We start from the raw sequence: 14,613 nt of genomic DNA, 5'->3' as shown, positions 1-14,613 counted from the left end.
TTTTTAACTTTTTAGAACTTTTTAGAAAGTTTAGAAGTACTTTTCAGCACTTAGAATAGAGTGAAAAGAGGAAATGCAAAACTTTTTGACTATGTGTATATACACTGACCTTGTTTTGTATATTTTTCTCTTATGAAAAGTACAATGACAAGAGTGGTAAGTAGTCTCAAAGCACTTATCCCACCACTGCACAACCAATGTAGGAGGCTGGACTGGCTTGTAGTGAGTACCAAGGGGTACTTGCACCTTGCACCAGGCCCAGTTATCCCTTATTAGTGTAGAGGGTGTCTAGCAGCTTAGGCTGATAGATAATGGTAGCTTAGCAGAGCAGCTTAGGCTGAACTAGGAGACGTGTGAAGCTACTACAGTACCACAAGTGTCACTTGCACAATATCATAAGAAAACACAATACACAGTTATACTAAAAATAAAGGTACTTTATTTTTATGACAATATGCCAAAGTATCTTAGAGTGTACCCTCAGTGAGAGGATAGGAAATATACACAAGATATATATACACAATAGCAAAAATATGCAGTATAGTCTTAGAAAACAGTGCAAACAATGTATAGTTACAATAGGATGCAATGGGGACACATAGGGATAGGGGCAACACAAACCATATACTCCAAAAGTGGAATGCGAACCACGAATGGACCCCAAACCTATGTGACCTTGTAGAGGGTCGCTGGGACTATTAGAAAATAGTGAGAGTTAGAAAATTAGCCCTCCCCAAGACCCTGAAAAGTGAGTGCAAAGTGCACTAAAGTTCCCCTAAGGACAAAGAAGTCGTGATAGAGGAATAATGCAGGAAAGACACAAACCAACAATGCAACAACAATGGATTTACAATCTAGGGTACCTGTGGAACAAGGGGACCAAGTCCAAAAGTCACAAGCAAGTCGGAGATGGGCATATGCCCAGGAAATGCCAGCTGTGGGTGCAAAGAAGCTTCTACTGGACAGAAGAAGCTGAGGTTTCTGCAGGAATGAAAAGGGCTAGAGACTTCCCCTTTGGTGGACGGATCCCTCTCGCCGTGGAGAGTCGTGCAGAAGTGTTTTCCCGCCAAAAGAATGCCAATAAGCTTTGCTAGCTGCAAATCGTGCGGTTAGCGTTTTTGGACGCTGCTGTGGCCCTGCAGGGACCAGGAGGTCGCAAATTGGACCAGGAGAGAGAGGGGACGTCGAGCAAGAAAAGGAGCCCTCTCAGCAGCAGGTAGCACCTGGAGAAGTGCCAGAAACAGGCACTACGAGGATGCGTGAAACGGTGCTTGCCCGAAGTTACACAAAGGAGTCCCACGTCGCCGGAGACCAACTTAGAAAGTCGTGCAATGCAGGTTAGAGTGCTGTGGACCCAGGCTTGGCTGTGCACAAAGGATTTCCGCCGGAAGTGCACAGGGGCCGGAGTAGCTGCAAAAGTCGCGGTTCCCAGCAATGCAGTCTAGCGAGGTGAGGCAAGGACTTACCTCCACCAAACTTGGACTGAAGAGTCACTGGACTGTGGGAGTCACTTTGACAGAGTTGCTGGATTCGAGGGACCTCGCTCGTCGTGCTGAGAAGAGACCCAAGGGACCGGTAATGCAGCTTTTTGGTGCCTGCGGTTGCAGGGGGAAGATTCCGTCGACCCACGGGAGATTTCTTCGGAGCTTCTAGTGCAGAGAGGAGGCAGACTACCCCCACAGCATGCACCACCAGGAAAACAGTCGAGAAGGCGGCAGGATCAGCGTTACAGAGTTGCAGTAGTCGTCTTTGCTACTTTGTTGCAGTGTTGCAGGCTTCCAGCGCGGTCAGCAGTCGATTCCTTGGCAGAAGGTGAAGAGAGAGATGCAGAGGAACTCGGATGAGCTCTTGCATTCGTTATCTAAAGTTTCCCCAGAGACAGAGACCCTAAATAGCCAGAAAAGAGGGTTTGGCTACTTAGGAGAGAGGATAGGCTAGCAACACCTGAAGGAGCCTATCACAAGGAGTCTCTGACGTCACCTGGTGGCACTGGCCACTCAGAGCAGTCCAGTGTGCCAGCAGCACCTCTGTTTCCAAGATGGCAGAGGTCTGGAGCACACTGGAGGAGCTCTGAACACCTCCCAGGGGAGGTGCAGGTCAGGGGAGTGGTCACTCCCCTTTCCTTTGTCCAGTTTCGCGCCAGAGCAGGGGCTAAGGGGTCCCTGAACCGGTGTAGACTGGCTTATGCAGAATTGGGCACATCTGTGCCCAAGAAAGCATTTCCAGAGGCTGGGGGAGGCTACTCCTCCCCTGCCTTCACACCATTTTCCAAAGGGAGAGGGTGTAACACCTTCTCTCAGAGGAAGTCCTTTGTTCTGCCATCCTGGGACAAGCCTGGCTTGACCCCAGGAGGGCAGAAACCTGTCTGAGGGGTTGGCAGCAGCAGCAGCTGCAGTGAAACCCCAGGAAAGGCAGTTTGGCAGTACCAGGGTCTGTGCTACAGACCACTGGGATCATCGAATTGTGCCAACAATGCCAGGATGGCATAGAGGGGGCAATTCCATGATCTTAGACATGTTACATGGCTATATTCGGAGTTACCATTGTGAAGCTACATATAGGTAGTGACCTATATGTAGTGCACGCGTGTAATGGTGTCCCCGCACTCACAAAGTTCAGGGAATTGGCTCTGAACAATGTGGGGGCACCTTGGCCAGTGCCAGGGTGCCCTCACACTAAGTAACTTTGCACCTAACCTTTACCAGGTAAAGGTTAGACATATAGGTGACTTATAAGTTACTTAAGTGCAGTGTAAAATGGCTGTGAAATAACGTGGACGTTATTTCACTCAGGCTGCAGTGGCAGGCCTGTGTAAGAATTGTCAGAGCTCCCTATGGGTGGCAAAAGAAATGTTGCAGCCCATAGGGATCTCCTGGAACCCCAATACCCTGGGTACCTCAGTACCATATACTAGGGAATTATAAGGGTGTTCCAGTAAGCCAATGTAAATTGGTAAAAATAGTCACTAGCCTGTTAGTGACAATTCGGAAAGAAATGAGAGAGCATAACCACTGAGGTTCTGATTAGCAGGGCCTCAGTGAGACAGTTAGTCACTACACAGGTAACACATTCAGGCACACTTATGAGCACTGGGGCCCTGGTGAACAGGGTCCCAGTGACACATACAACTAAAACAACATATATACAGTGAAAAATGGGGGTAACATGCCAGGCAAGATGGTACTTTCCTACACCAATCCACAACTTGTGATAGCATGCACCATTACATGCCATGGGCAATTTAACCGGTGGACACACACTGATGTATTATGTGATCACGTGGAACGTACGGGGCATGGCTACCCCTACTAAAATGTACCGTATATGTGCTAACCCTAAGCGTCGACACACACATACTGCAATGTTGCAAGAAACGTACCTCACTGCCAAAGAACTTCATAAGGTACGCACAAAATGGCGGGACAGATATATGGTTCAACCTAAATGGTATTCACCCAAAGGGTACTTACATGGATTGCCCCGGGGAACCCTTACGAGGTACATAGGCATGTAGCTGACAGATATGTTATCATAGAGGGTCTCTTAGATGGGGCTCCGCTATCACTAGTGGGACTATACTCTCCCACCTCCAGGCAGTCCGCATTCCTCAACACCCTTACCCCAGCGCGGTTTAGAGATCCTCAGATGCCTAGTCTATGGTGGGGGACTTCAATTGTGTGCCCGACATAGAATGGGACCGCTCGCTGCCAATGCGACCTGCATTAAGCCAAAGCAACAGTTCAAGACATGGTTAACACACAGACGGCTGTACGACATCTGGCTCATTAGACTCCTGAATGACTGGGAATATTCATTCTATTCTCCTATACATGACATTCACACTAGACAAGAATTAGTACTATGCACAGAGTGACTAGGAACACAGGATATCCTATCGGAATATTTAGCCCGCACACTATCAGATCACTGTCCACTCCAGGTAGTATTCCAGTGGGGTATACTGCAACCAAGTATTCCTAAATGGCGTCTACAGCCAAAGGCCCTGCTCGCCCCCCCCCATTTCATGAAGATACTTCACCGTGCATCACACAATATTTAAAAAATAATAAGGCGTCTACACCAGTGGTTCCCAACCTTTTGACTTCCGTGGACCCCCACTTTATTTTTACTGGAACCTGGGGACCCCCACTGAACCATTATTGGAATCCTGGGACCGCCCCACTGACTCATTACTGAAAGCTGGGGACCTAATCTGATAATATTATTTAATTTTCTGAGCAGTCGCGGACCCCCTGAAGAGGCTTCACGGACCCCCAGAGGTCCCCGGACCACAAGTTGGGAACCACTGGTTCACACCATCTAGCGCAATGGAGTGGGACACACACACGGTGATGGTTGAGCGGCCACTGTATGGCTGCATCATGGGGAGTTCGTCACACACTACATTATGATCTGATGGCCCTTGAAAAAGCCTTATGCCCATTGGAGAGGGAGATAGCCACTCATGTGAATAAAGTTGAGCAACTAGGAAATATGCCCAGACAGTATAAAGAAGCGGTACTCTGCCTTAGTAAACAGGACTATAGACGCCACCTAACTTCTTTACAGTGTCATCAGTAATAATGACTCATTGATGATTAACACACAGGCTGATATCAACCTAGCATTCAGAGACTATTAGAGATTAATATTGTACACTGTATGCGGCCGTGGACAAACCTACACCTGACAGTATACCCGAGTTTCTATGGGGGCTGCCTTTGATTCAGCTGTCTCCCCTCCAGAAAGCAACACTTGATGAACTGATCGAATCGGAAGAAATTAAACTAGCAATAATGCAAATTGCGAGAAACAAAACCCCAGGCTCCGATGAACTAGCAATCGAGTACTATGCTAGTTATTCAGCACTGGTCTCCCAAGAACTACTAGGGGTGTTCTCTGAGGCACGTTTGTCTTGCCGGCTACCAGCATCAATGTGCAAGGCCCTGATTGTGGACCTCCCCAAACTTGGATGCGACCCACTAGATGTACGCTCTTACCGCACCGAATCCCTCCTTAGCCTTGACTGCAAGGTGCTGGAGAAGATCCAAGCTAACAGACTTCTTCCATTGATAACCACCCTGATACACCCCGCGAAATTGGGTTTTATTCCTGGATGAAGTACTTTCCTTAGCATCAGGCCATCTGCATACATTGGTGCAGGTTACACTGGGGGTCACATGGCGAAGTAGCAGTCTTTCTAGATATACAAAAGGCCTTTGACACCTTAAGTTGGGCCTTTCTGTTACCAACGTTGCAACATTTGGGATTTGGGTCTGGGTTCCTGGGCTAGGTGCTCACATTATACTCAGGACCGACTGCCGAGTTAAAACTAGTCAATGGATATCGGACAGTTTTCCCATCCAGAGGGGCACACACCCCTCTGTCAACCCTTCTTTTTGCTATAGCCATGGAGCCCTTGGCTTCCCAGCTGTGGCGAGAGAAGGGGGATCCCAGAACTAGATATGCATCACGTTGTGTCCTTGTACGCTGATAATGCCCCAATCTTTCGCTGCCAGGTTGAGATATCACTTCTGATCCTGATGCAATTATTAGATGACTTTGGCTCAATTTCGGAAATGTGTATCAATTGGACCAAGTCCTGTTTGTTCCCTCTTGTCCCGATTTCCAAACCCCTCAGGAACAATGTACCAATGTATGACTTTGTTGGTGTTACGACACCTTCAAATAGTTAGGCATCAATATATACCACTCAGAAGCGGCTCTCAGGGAAGGCAATGCGGACTGGGCAGTGCGCTCAATCTGTGGATATCCTCCCCTTCAGGTGATCTTTACCTGTCTCGCCACTGGGATGCTTAGCAGTAGCCAAAAAGCTAATACTATCTAGATTGCTGTATTTTGTTGCAGCACTCCCGCTCACACTCCCCAAAGCCTTCTTCCCAGACTTCAGTGGTCTACTTTGGGACCTAATATGGGGATCAGGCAGACGTCGGGTGATTCTAGCTGTCGCACAATGTCCATTACTGGAGGGTGATTGGTCACCCCAAATTTTGAACTGTACTATGACGCTGCACAACTCAAATGGCCAATGCAATGGCTGGACACGTCCACCAGCCCTGAGCAAACTGTGGTCCGAGACACCCTGGGTTCCATTGGTATCTCCACCTGGCTCACAGACCATGACTGTCTTCTACCGAACCTGCCATATCAGATGTCCACGGCACAAGCATGCTGGTGTCGCTATGAATGTAGTTTGAACAATCATACCCCATATTCACCATTGATTCCATTAGTGAAATTTCTGTGAGTCCACTAGGTGCCCATTAGCCACAATATATCATCCTGGTGTGCAGCTGGGATCGTTCAAGTGGTTGACCTTTTTAATGATGCGGCTCGCATGTCCTTCCAGGAGTTTACGGATGAATACAAAGTAGGGTCAGTCACTTTCTGACTCATCATGTCATCAGACAACTTGTACGAACCACTTGGGAGGCAGGGAAAGCCAAACCAGCTCCATCACCTATCTTAACCACCCTTCTCACCAATGGCAATATCAGAAGCTCCATTTCTCCATACTGCTCACAGACACAATAGGCGACACGACCACGGCAAAGACTAGATAGGACAACGTACTTCCTCAGCCGCTAACAGCCAAATCCTGGCCAAAAGCACTGTGACATGTGAAAGAAGTTGAGAAGTTTCTAGAAACCCCAGATTTCAATACATGCAATTTAATTACACACACTACACTTACCTATTGCCTCACCGTATCAAGAGTATGCTTCCTAACACAGAACCGAAATGCCCTCATTGTCTGTCGTCAGACGCTGGTTTTTATCACATGGTATGAGAATGTCCCCTGCTACCAGGGACCTGACAGGAGATTACGACCACAATGGTGGAACTTGCAGGCACACGTTGCTACCTACCCCTAAGTCCTGCCTATGGGTCCTTCACCCCAGAGCCAAAGGGGACAGACAACTGAACCGGTTTATAGATCTTGCGTCTGTCCTCTTTAAGCAACAGATAACTATGACTTGGAAAGCAACCTCACTGCCAGACACAAAGCAATGGTTGCGTACACACCTACAGTGGGTCCGGGCTGAAACCAATACATTACACTTGCTATCATCTAAGGGTTTACTCAGAACAGGAGTAGGAAATTGGGATACTTATATCCTTAACATAAAAGCCAAGAATGATGACCAGCCACAATTAGGGGACTGGCTGTAAGATACCTATGGTTAACATCAGATTTTTTCCATTAATTCCAATGTATTGTGCTGTATTGTTATGACTGGTACCCTTTTCCTCGTAATTTCCAGCACCCTTAACAGTGCGGGAAATGTACTTGCTGTTTCTGAAATACCAGGGACCCTGTGGTAAATGTTCTAAATGATCTACTGACAGAGTTTATAACCAGCTTTCCCGTACATTATTCTGGCTTTTTCACAACAACACTGAGATCAATATTCGCCACTGTAATGTGTACTTCTGTATGTCTCCTGTTGCCTTCTGTTGTCCAATGTAACATGTACACCTAGCAATGATTCCCTTTTATTGTTACACTAAAAAAAAAAAGATGTTTAAAAAAAGTACAAATTTACTACTAAGCGCAGACTTACATGTCTTCATCCCCTAAAACTGGGGGTGGAGCATGCTAAAACATGATTTACTTGCGTAAAGCCACCTCTTGTGTCAAGAAAATCTGAGTTATGACCCTAAACTGATGTCCTCTTTTGCCTCACACCCCACTAGCTACTGCCTTGTTTCTCAACTGATTAGAGCAGTGTGTGCCCTCATGGTCATCTGGTTGTCCCACTGCCGTGCAGTGACTGCTTATGTGCACTATCTCCCACTTGCCCTAATAGACAATGCCTTCTGTAAAGCACTTCTTGGCCAGATACTGTTTTCCCGAAATAAATTACCAACATTAAATAAGTACATTTTCTGATAATTTAATTTTCCTATCACATGCTCTCTGTGTAACTACTTCACGATTTTCCAGCAATACTGTGCCTTGTTTGTACTATGTCTTTGGACATCACACACCTCACTTGCCACCTCCCTTATAGGCCAAACCACGTATATCAGCCTATCAATCATCTCACTGAAAGGGAGACAGGAACCCCAAGCAAATCGAGCACTTCATGGACCGTTTAGAATATGAAGCATTTTATGTATGTTACAATACAATACAATACAATACAATACAAAATAATACAATGCAACATAGTTTGATGGCCCCTCTCAGTAGTCTGTAAAGTTCATATTCGGACTGCACTAGGAGTCACTCTTCAACAATTATCAGAGTGGTCACTAAGTGGCCCTGCTCAATAGCAAGGCACTTCCCCTTTTCGAGAGGGGTGGGCCTTCGGTACGGCCTTTTCCCACAGCCAGCTCACATGGAATTCAGACTCCTAAGTCTGTAATTGACAACTACTCACCAACCACGGGGACTACTATAGAACACTATCCTTGGAGTCTGGTTAAGTGTACTCTGGGGTTGGACTGAGGCCACTGTGGTGCTCTACACTGAAGCTTATGTCATTAGGTCTGGAGTTCTGCAGCACCATTCTACAGCAGAGACTAATAGGCAGTGTCCTACGGTGGCACCTAGGATATTGTGGCACTTTACCTTGGTGCGTGGTTTATGAGCGGCTGGCATCTGTACAGGGGAAAGTTGTATGCTTTAAACTCAGGGTTGGATGTGATTCCAGGCCACGTCTCCTCTGTTGGTGTCCCTGTGGGCAAAGCGACAAAGGGCAATTAACACAATGTCTATTGAGTGCAGGCAAGTAGCCTTTCCTTTATGTCATATTCTCTTGGAGGTTTGTCCAAACATTCATTTAGTTACAAATAACTGCTTCTAATTCATCCATTTATCGATATGTGCTCATGTTTGACAATTCGTTATTATGTCTATCCAATCAATCTATCTATTCACCCTATAAAGAGTAAGGAAGCTTGTTTATTTTATATTTTATTTCTTAAGCACAAACCTTTCCCCAGAGGGTGCACAGCACTGTGGAGGGGGATACAGAGGCATTGGGTCGGCACCGCACATTTGCAGAACCTTATGTAGGTTCAGTGATTAATGCTGTAGTTAACAGAGTTACAATTCAGTTTTTCGGCAGAATATATTTGTACCAGTGTAACAAACATTGCACGATTTGTCCGTGGTTAAACGCTTTGCATTTTCAGTTATTGTGTGTTCAAGTTACAGGAGAAAAGGGGCTTTCTGAGAAGGTGGATGCAGCAGAAACTAAGAGAACATAATTTTTTAGATTTGTCCTGAACTGGAGGAGGGATGGGATAGTGTTAGGTGTGGGGGCAAGAAACATCCACAGGTTATATAGAACAAGTATGTGTGGAGCCTCCCTTTCTTGTGCTTGCATTTCTTTCAATATATTAGGCCAGATGTAGGAAGGTATTTTGCGATTGCAGACTTGTGCTATTTTTCAAATCATTGGGTTGCCAACCACAAAATGCCTTTTTCTAATGTACAAAACCAGATGAGTTTTGAGACCCATAACAAATCACAATTTGGAAGAGGAGTAACATGGACTTTCATCCCAGACTGTGATTTGGTATGCAATGTATAACAAATTGAAATTGTGAGGGCTCAGTTCTGATCATAAACCTCTGATTGGTGTTAAAGGAGTCCCTTTGGAAATTGTGTTAGCATCCTCACAGGGAACCAGTGCCACCTGTTTTTCCAAATTGATTTTTTTTTTTACGTGCACAGTTTCATTTCAATGACAAGGGCTACTAAAAAAGTTTAAAATGTATAAATGTAAACACAAGGATGGTGTCTCTGGTCATCAATTGAAAACTAAGTCAATTAATTGATTAATTGTTATTTCAATTATTTTTAGATTTTTAATTGTTAATTGGCTGATCAATTCATTTTTCTAGTTATGTTAATTATTTTGATATTTATTAGTTATATTTATTTTAGATGTTTTATTTAACTTAGCATGTAATTCTAATGATGTATAATTTCGTATTATTTTAATCATTTGTGTTCGTTCTTTGAGGCAATTAAATTTTACTTGTTTTATATTAAAAAATACGTTTATGTAAAAAAAAAAATCTAAGAACATTTTATTTTGTCTAAATTTAAATGCTTTATTTATATACTTTAGGAGTGAAAATAGTAAATGTGACACTTCCAAAGCCCAACAGTTTCCCTACTGATGCCAAGATTGGACTGGGTATACTGAACACTTTCCCTACTTTTTCTTATGCTGGAGAGGGAATAGTGAATGCTATCCCTCCAAAGTCCAACACTTTCCCTACGGTTGCTAAGATTTAATTGGGAATAATAAATGTGATGCCTCCAAAGCCCAGAACCTTCTCTATTATTGCTAAGATTGGAGTCAGAATACTAAATGTGACATCTCCATGGTTCAACACTTTCAGTACTTTTGCTTACGCTGGATTGGCAATAGCAAATCTTACCCCCCAACATCCAAAACACTCGCTACTGTTGTTAAGATAGGAGAAGGAATAGTAAATATGACAACAGCAAAGTCCATCACTTTCCCTAATGTTGCTTGGTCAGGAATGGAAATATTTATTTTATTGTTTTTCTATTGCTTGTTAAATATTTTTAAAATAATGTATAAAATTAACTTGGAATGTTTTATTTTGTGTTTTAATTGTTTTAATTTGTTCATTTCTATTTCCATTTTTGTATAATTTTCTGTCTGTTTTTATTACACATGTTTACTCATTTTTATTTTTATTATGAATTGTATTTATATATAAATATATCTTGCAAATATTACTCATTTATTTCTAATTCTATTATATCTTTAATCCTTATCTAAATTTAATTAAATCTAATGTTGTATGCAGTCAAATCAATATAGTTACATTTTTTAAGAGATTCTGAAATATAATCTTTTTTTTCTCAATATATTTTTACTATACATACAAAGTATGTAACTGTGATATTTTGGTCCCCGATATTTGTTTTTTGTAATTCTTTTGTTCCCTATATTATGTTATACAATCTGGCCATCAATCATAGAGCCAAGTCGTACAAGATTTGCAAAGTTGATAAAATTTGAAAATATCAGGTTCAATGCAGATATTTAGAGGAAGTGAGTTCCAAACAGAAAGAACTAGGACCTAGATAGATCTTTCCACCTATTAACACAGATGGAATGTTAGGGTGGAGATGGTAGGTTTAGACAAGGAACTCAGCAGCAGTTAAGATGAATATTTCTTCAAGAAAAGAAGGTATGGATCCACAAAAGGTTTATGCATTAGACAATCAACTCTATCTAAACTGGATGCATTTATTCAATGCCAGACAGTGAAGTTGCTTGCAGAAGGGTGTGGTGCGAACATATTTTAAAAATTATAAATAGGTCTCAATGTGGTGCTTTGCAGTTTTTAGAGCCGGTGTAGGCTTTTTGGAAAGCCCTAGATACTCTAAGCTCTTATAGTCTTGAAATTAAAAGACACAAGTTTGAGCGACTGACATAATCCGAGGTTTTAGGAAGAGATTGGTGTCCTGTATGATCCTTAGATTATTGGTGGATTATTTCAGTGAACAGCATTGGCTCATATTCTGCAGCCAGAACATAGGCTCCCATTTCTTATTTTGCTGGAGGCAGGTAGGATCTCTGTTTGGCTGGGATTGAGATTCAGGTAGATGATCATCATCCCACATTTGGTAATATCTATTACCAAGGACAACTCCAATGTGCTAATGTTTGACAGCCATCCAGATAAACCGTGTGCCGGCTGCATAAATATATATATTTTTTTAGTTATATGTTAAAAAGTAGATAAGACGATGTAGCAGTCTCCATAAGAGAGGTTTGGGAAGACAGTGAAAGCTCTCTAATTGGATGGATTGGGATTTATTTGATAAAAAAGACAGTGTAATTGAATCCAAGGGAACAAAGGTATTGTAAAAAGGTGATGTGGTCAATGGTACTGAATGCCACAAAAAGGTTGAGTAGCATTAGGGCTATCCCTCTCAGTCATCTCTGTGCACCACCATCTGCAGCTCATTAATTGCTGAAAATATAACCAGCTCAGTGCTGCAGCCTAGTCAATATACATCCTGACGATCCTGCAGGTTGTACTGCAACCCCACTGCAAATGGTTATTTTGTGACATAACCTGTTAGTACATACGTCGCTTCACAAACCCAGAGTTCATTTGCAAAAAGCAATGCCACTTGTGACCACTTTTTGAGAATGGACTGTTAAGTACTTCTGGCTCCTAGTCTTGCTATCCTCTTGTTGGAGCAAGGACAGATCACTCTCAGCAGAATAGAGAGGCGAACCATGGTAGAAGAGGACTGATTGTCTCAACATTGAACCCAGTGTACCATACGCGGTCCTCAGCAGCCTTGAAATGGATTCCTTTGTGAACACACTTTTATTCAGCAGAAGGGGATCTCTGATTGAACAAGAGACTGTCTTGTACCAGAGAAAAAAATAAGGCCTTTAGCTAAAGAGTTGAGTGTTTTCTTGCCAGATAGCTATCTGTCAGAACAAGGAAGGAGTTTTGCACAATATGGAAGTTCTCTTTCAATAGGCCTGGAAAGGGGACTGTGTGATAAAGAGGAAGTTTACGTTATATGAAAAAAATATCAATGCTAAAAAAAATTGGGTGAACAGAATAGTGCATAAAAAATGTTGAGGACCAAAATATTGAGAGGGTGAGTGCACCTCACCATGCACTGCTAATAATCCCACAAATTTGATAAAAAAACTGTGCATGGCGGGGGTGCAAGTTATAGTTACCTTAGAGCACAAATTATAGTTACTTGTGGTAACTCTAACCATAACCGGTGAATTTCTATGGTTTTGTATGCTTGAAATGTAAGCCGAGCTATAACCTCCCTCTAGCCTTTGTTTTTTTTTGCGAATTTCTCTATTTTTTAAAATTCTATTTCCGAACTATAATGTCCATGTAAGTTTTGTTTTTTCAGTGAATGTCTATGTTTTCTTTAATGTATAGTAATTTTCATTACTATACGGCGGTGCACAATAGTGCACGGCGGTGAAAGGTGGTGGTTGGCCACAGGGCCTGGCCCCCGACCAGGCCCTGTGGCCAACCCACCATAAGCACCCAAAATTGCACAGTGCAGGGCCTTCACCCGTGTGCAGGGGAGTTTGCCTGCAAGACCTGGCCTGCAGCCAGACCCTGCAGCCAACTCCCCCTAACCTATCAACCCCATGCTGTACACCAGCCTTTGGCTGTGCGTGGCGAAGTTGGCCGTGGGCTCTCTGGGTGTGAGAATAGATGTGAGAGGGCCTATCTGGGGGTGAGAGTGGCTATCAGATTGTCTGTCTGGGTGTGAGAGTGCGTACATCAGTGTTCTAGTGGGTGTGTCAGTGTGTGCGTGGGTCTGTGAGTGGGTGCATGAGGGTGTGAGTGGGTCTGTAAGTGGGTGCGTGACTGTCTGAGTTGGTCTGCGAGTGGGTGCAAGAGGGTCTCAGTGAGTCTGAGAATGGGTGCGTGAGGGCCTCAGTGGGTGTATGAGTGGCAGAAAGAGATTGAAAGAGAGAGAGAGAGAGAGAAGGCAAGTGAGAAGGAGACAGAGAAACTTTTAGACTTTGATATACGATATACTTAAACTTGGATATTTCTGTTTAATTTAAAAATTAAAATGTAATTTTTATTTTGAAGAATAAAGTAACCTTTAACATTTTATTTAAACATTTGTAATTTCAAAAAAAAGAGAGAGAAAAACAAATCAAGCTGGATTCAAACCCTCAAGGCTCAGTGTGAAAGTCCTTGACTTTCATGTTGAGCAACCTTTTTCCCATTTGTCAGGCCTCTTTATTCCACCCTTTAAGGGCTACCTGGGACCATAGGCCTCCAGGGCTCCCCAGCGGTCCCTACAGTGGCGGCCCATCCTTTAGGGCGGAGGGGCCACACCCCCCACCCCATGAATAGTGTCTGTCAGGCTGAACAAAGGTCAGCCTGACAGACACTCTTCATGCTCAGGTCAGGCAGCCAGGAGCAGACATGCACGATTTGTGAAGACTCCTGGCTGCCTGAGCTGAACTTTGCTGGGCTGAGGAGATCACAGCTCCTATGGGCGTGACCTCCTCGGCCCAGCAAAGGTGCCTCGAGGCCCTCCCCTGGGTGACGAGGAGAGCATCACCAATTGACACTCTCCCTGGGCGCTTCAGTTTAAGCCCTGAAGCGCCCAGGGCGAGTGTCAATCAGTGACACTTCATCACAGAGTGGGATGGGGTCAGCAGTCTCACTGACCCCATCCCACTCTGTGACGAGGCTGGGACTGCTGCCTTCCCTCATTGGCTGACCTCAGGTCAGCCAATGAGGGATGGCAGCAGTCCCAACCCTCCTGGGACCTGGAGGCTGAAGGTAAGTGTGTGTGTATGTATGTGTGTTATGTTTTACATTGAATGTTTGGTGCGCGCGTGCATGTTTGAGTGTTATGAGTGTTGTTAATGGATGTGCGTGCGTGCGTTTGTGTGTGAAAGAATGAATGTGTGTGATCTTGTAAAATGAATGTTTGGTGCGTGCGTGCATGTTTGAATGGAATGAGTGTTGTTAATGGATGTGCGTGCGTGCGTGTGTGAAAGAATGAATGTGTGTGATCTTGAAAATGAATGTTTGGTGCTTGCGTGCATGTTTGAATGGAATGAG

At 44.0% G+C, this 14,613-nt stretch overlaps 1 protein-coding gene across 1 annotated transcript in view; it reads right to left on the bottom strand.

Moving 5' to 3' along the window:
- The window catches only part of CDK18 (cyclin dependent kinase 18), a 495,791-nt gene that overhangs the window by 110,263 nt on the left and 370,915 nt on the right, over window positions 1-14,613 (bottom strand). The window contains exon 12 of the mRNA XM_069238555.1: window positions 8,600-8,705. Coding sequence (XP_069094656.1) covers window positions 8,600-8,705 — 106 coding nt within the window. The remainder of the gene's footprint in view (window positions 1-8,599; window positions 8,706-14,613) is intronic.

The sequence above is a fragment of the Pleurodeles waltl genome, chromosome 6 (assembly GCF_031143425.1).
Source record: "Pleurodeles waltl isolate 20211129_DDA chromosome 6, aPleWal1.hap1.20221129, whole genome shotgun sequence".
NCBI lineage: Eukaryota > Metazoa > Chordata > Amphibia > Caudata > Salamandridae > Pleurodeles > Pleurodeles waltl.
Note: the sequence above shows the minus strand (reverse complement) of the source record. Positions and strands in the feature narration are given on the sequence as shown.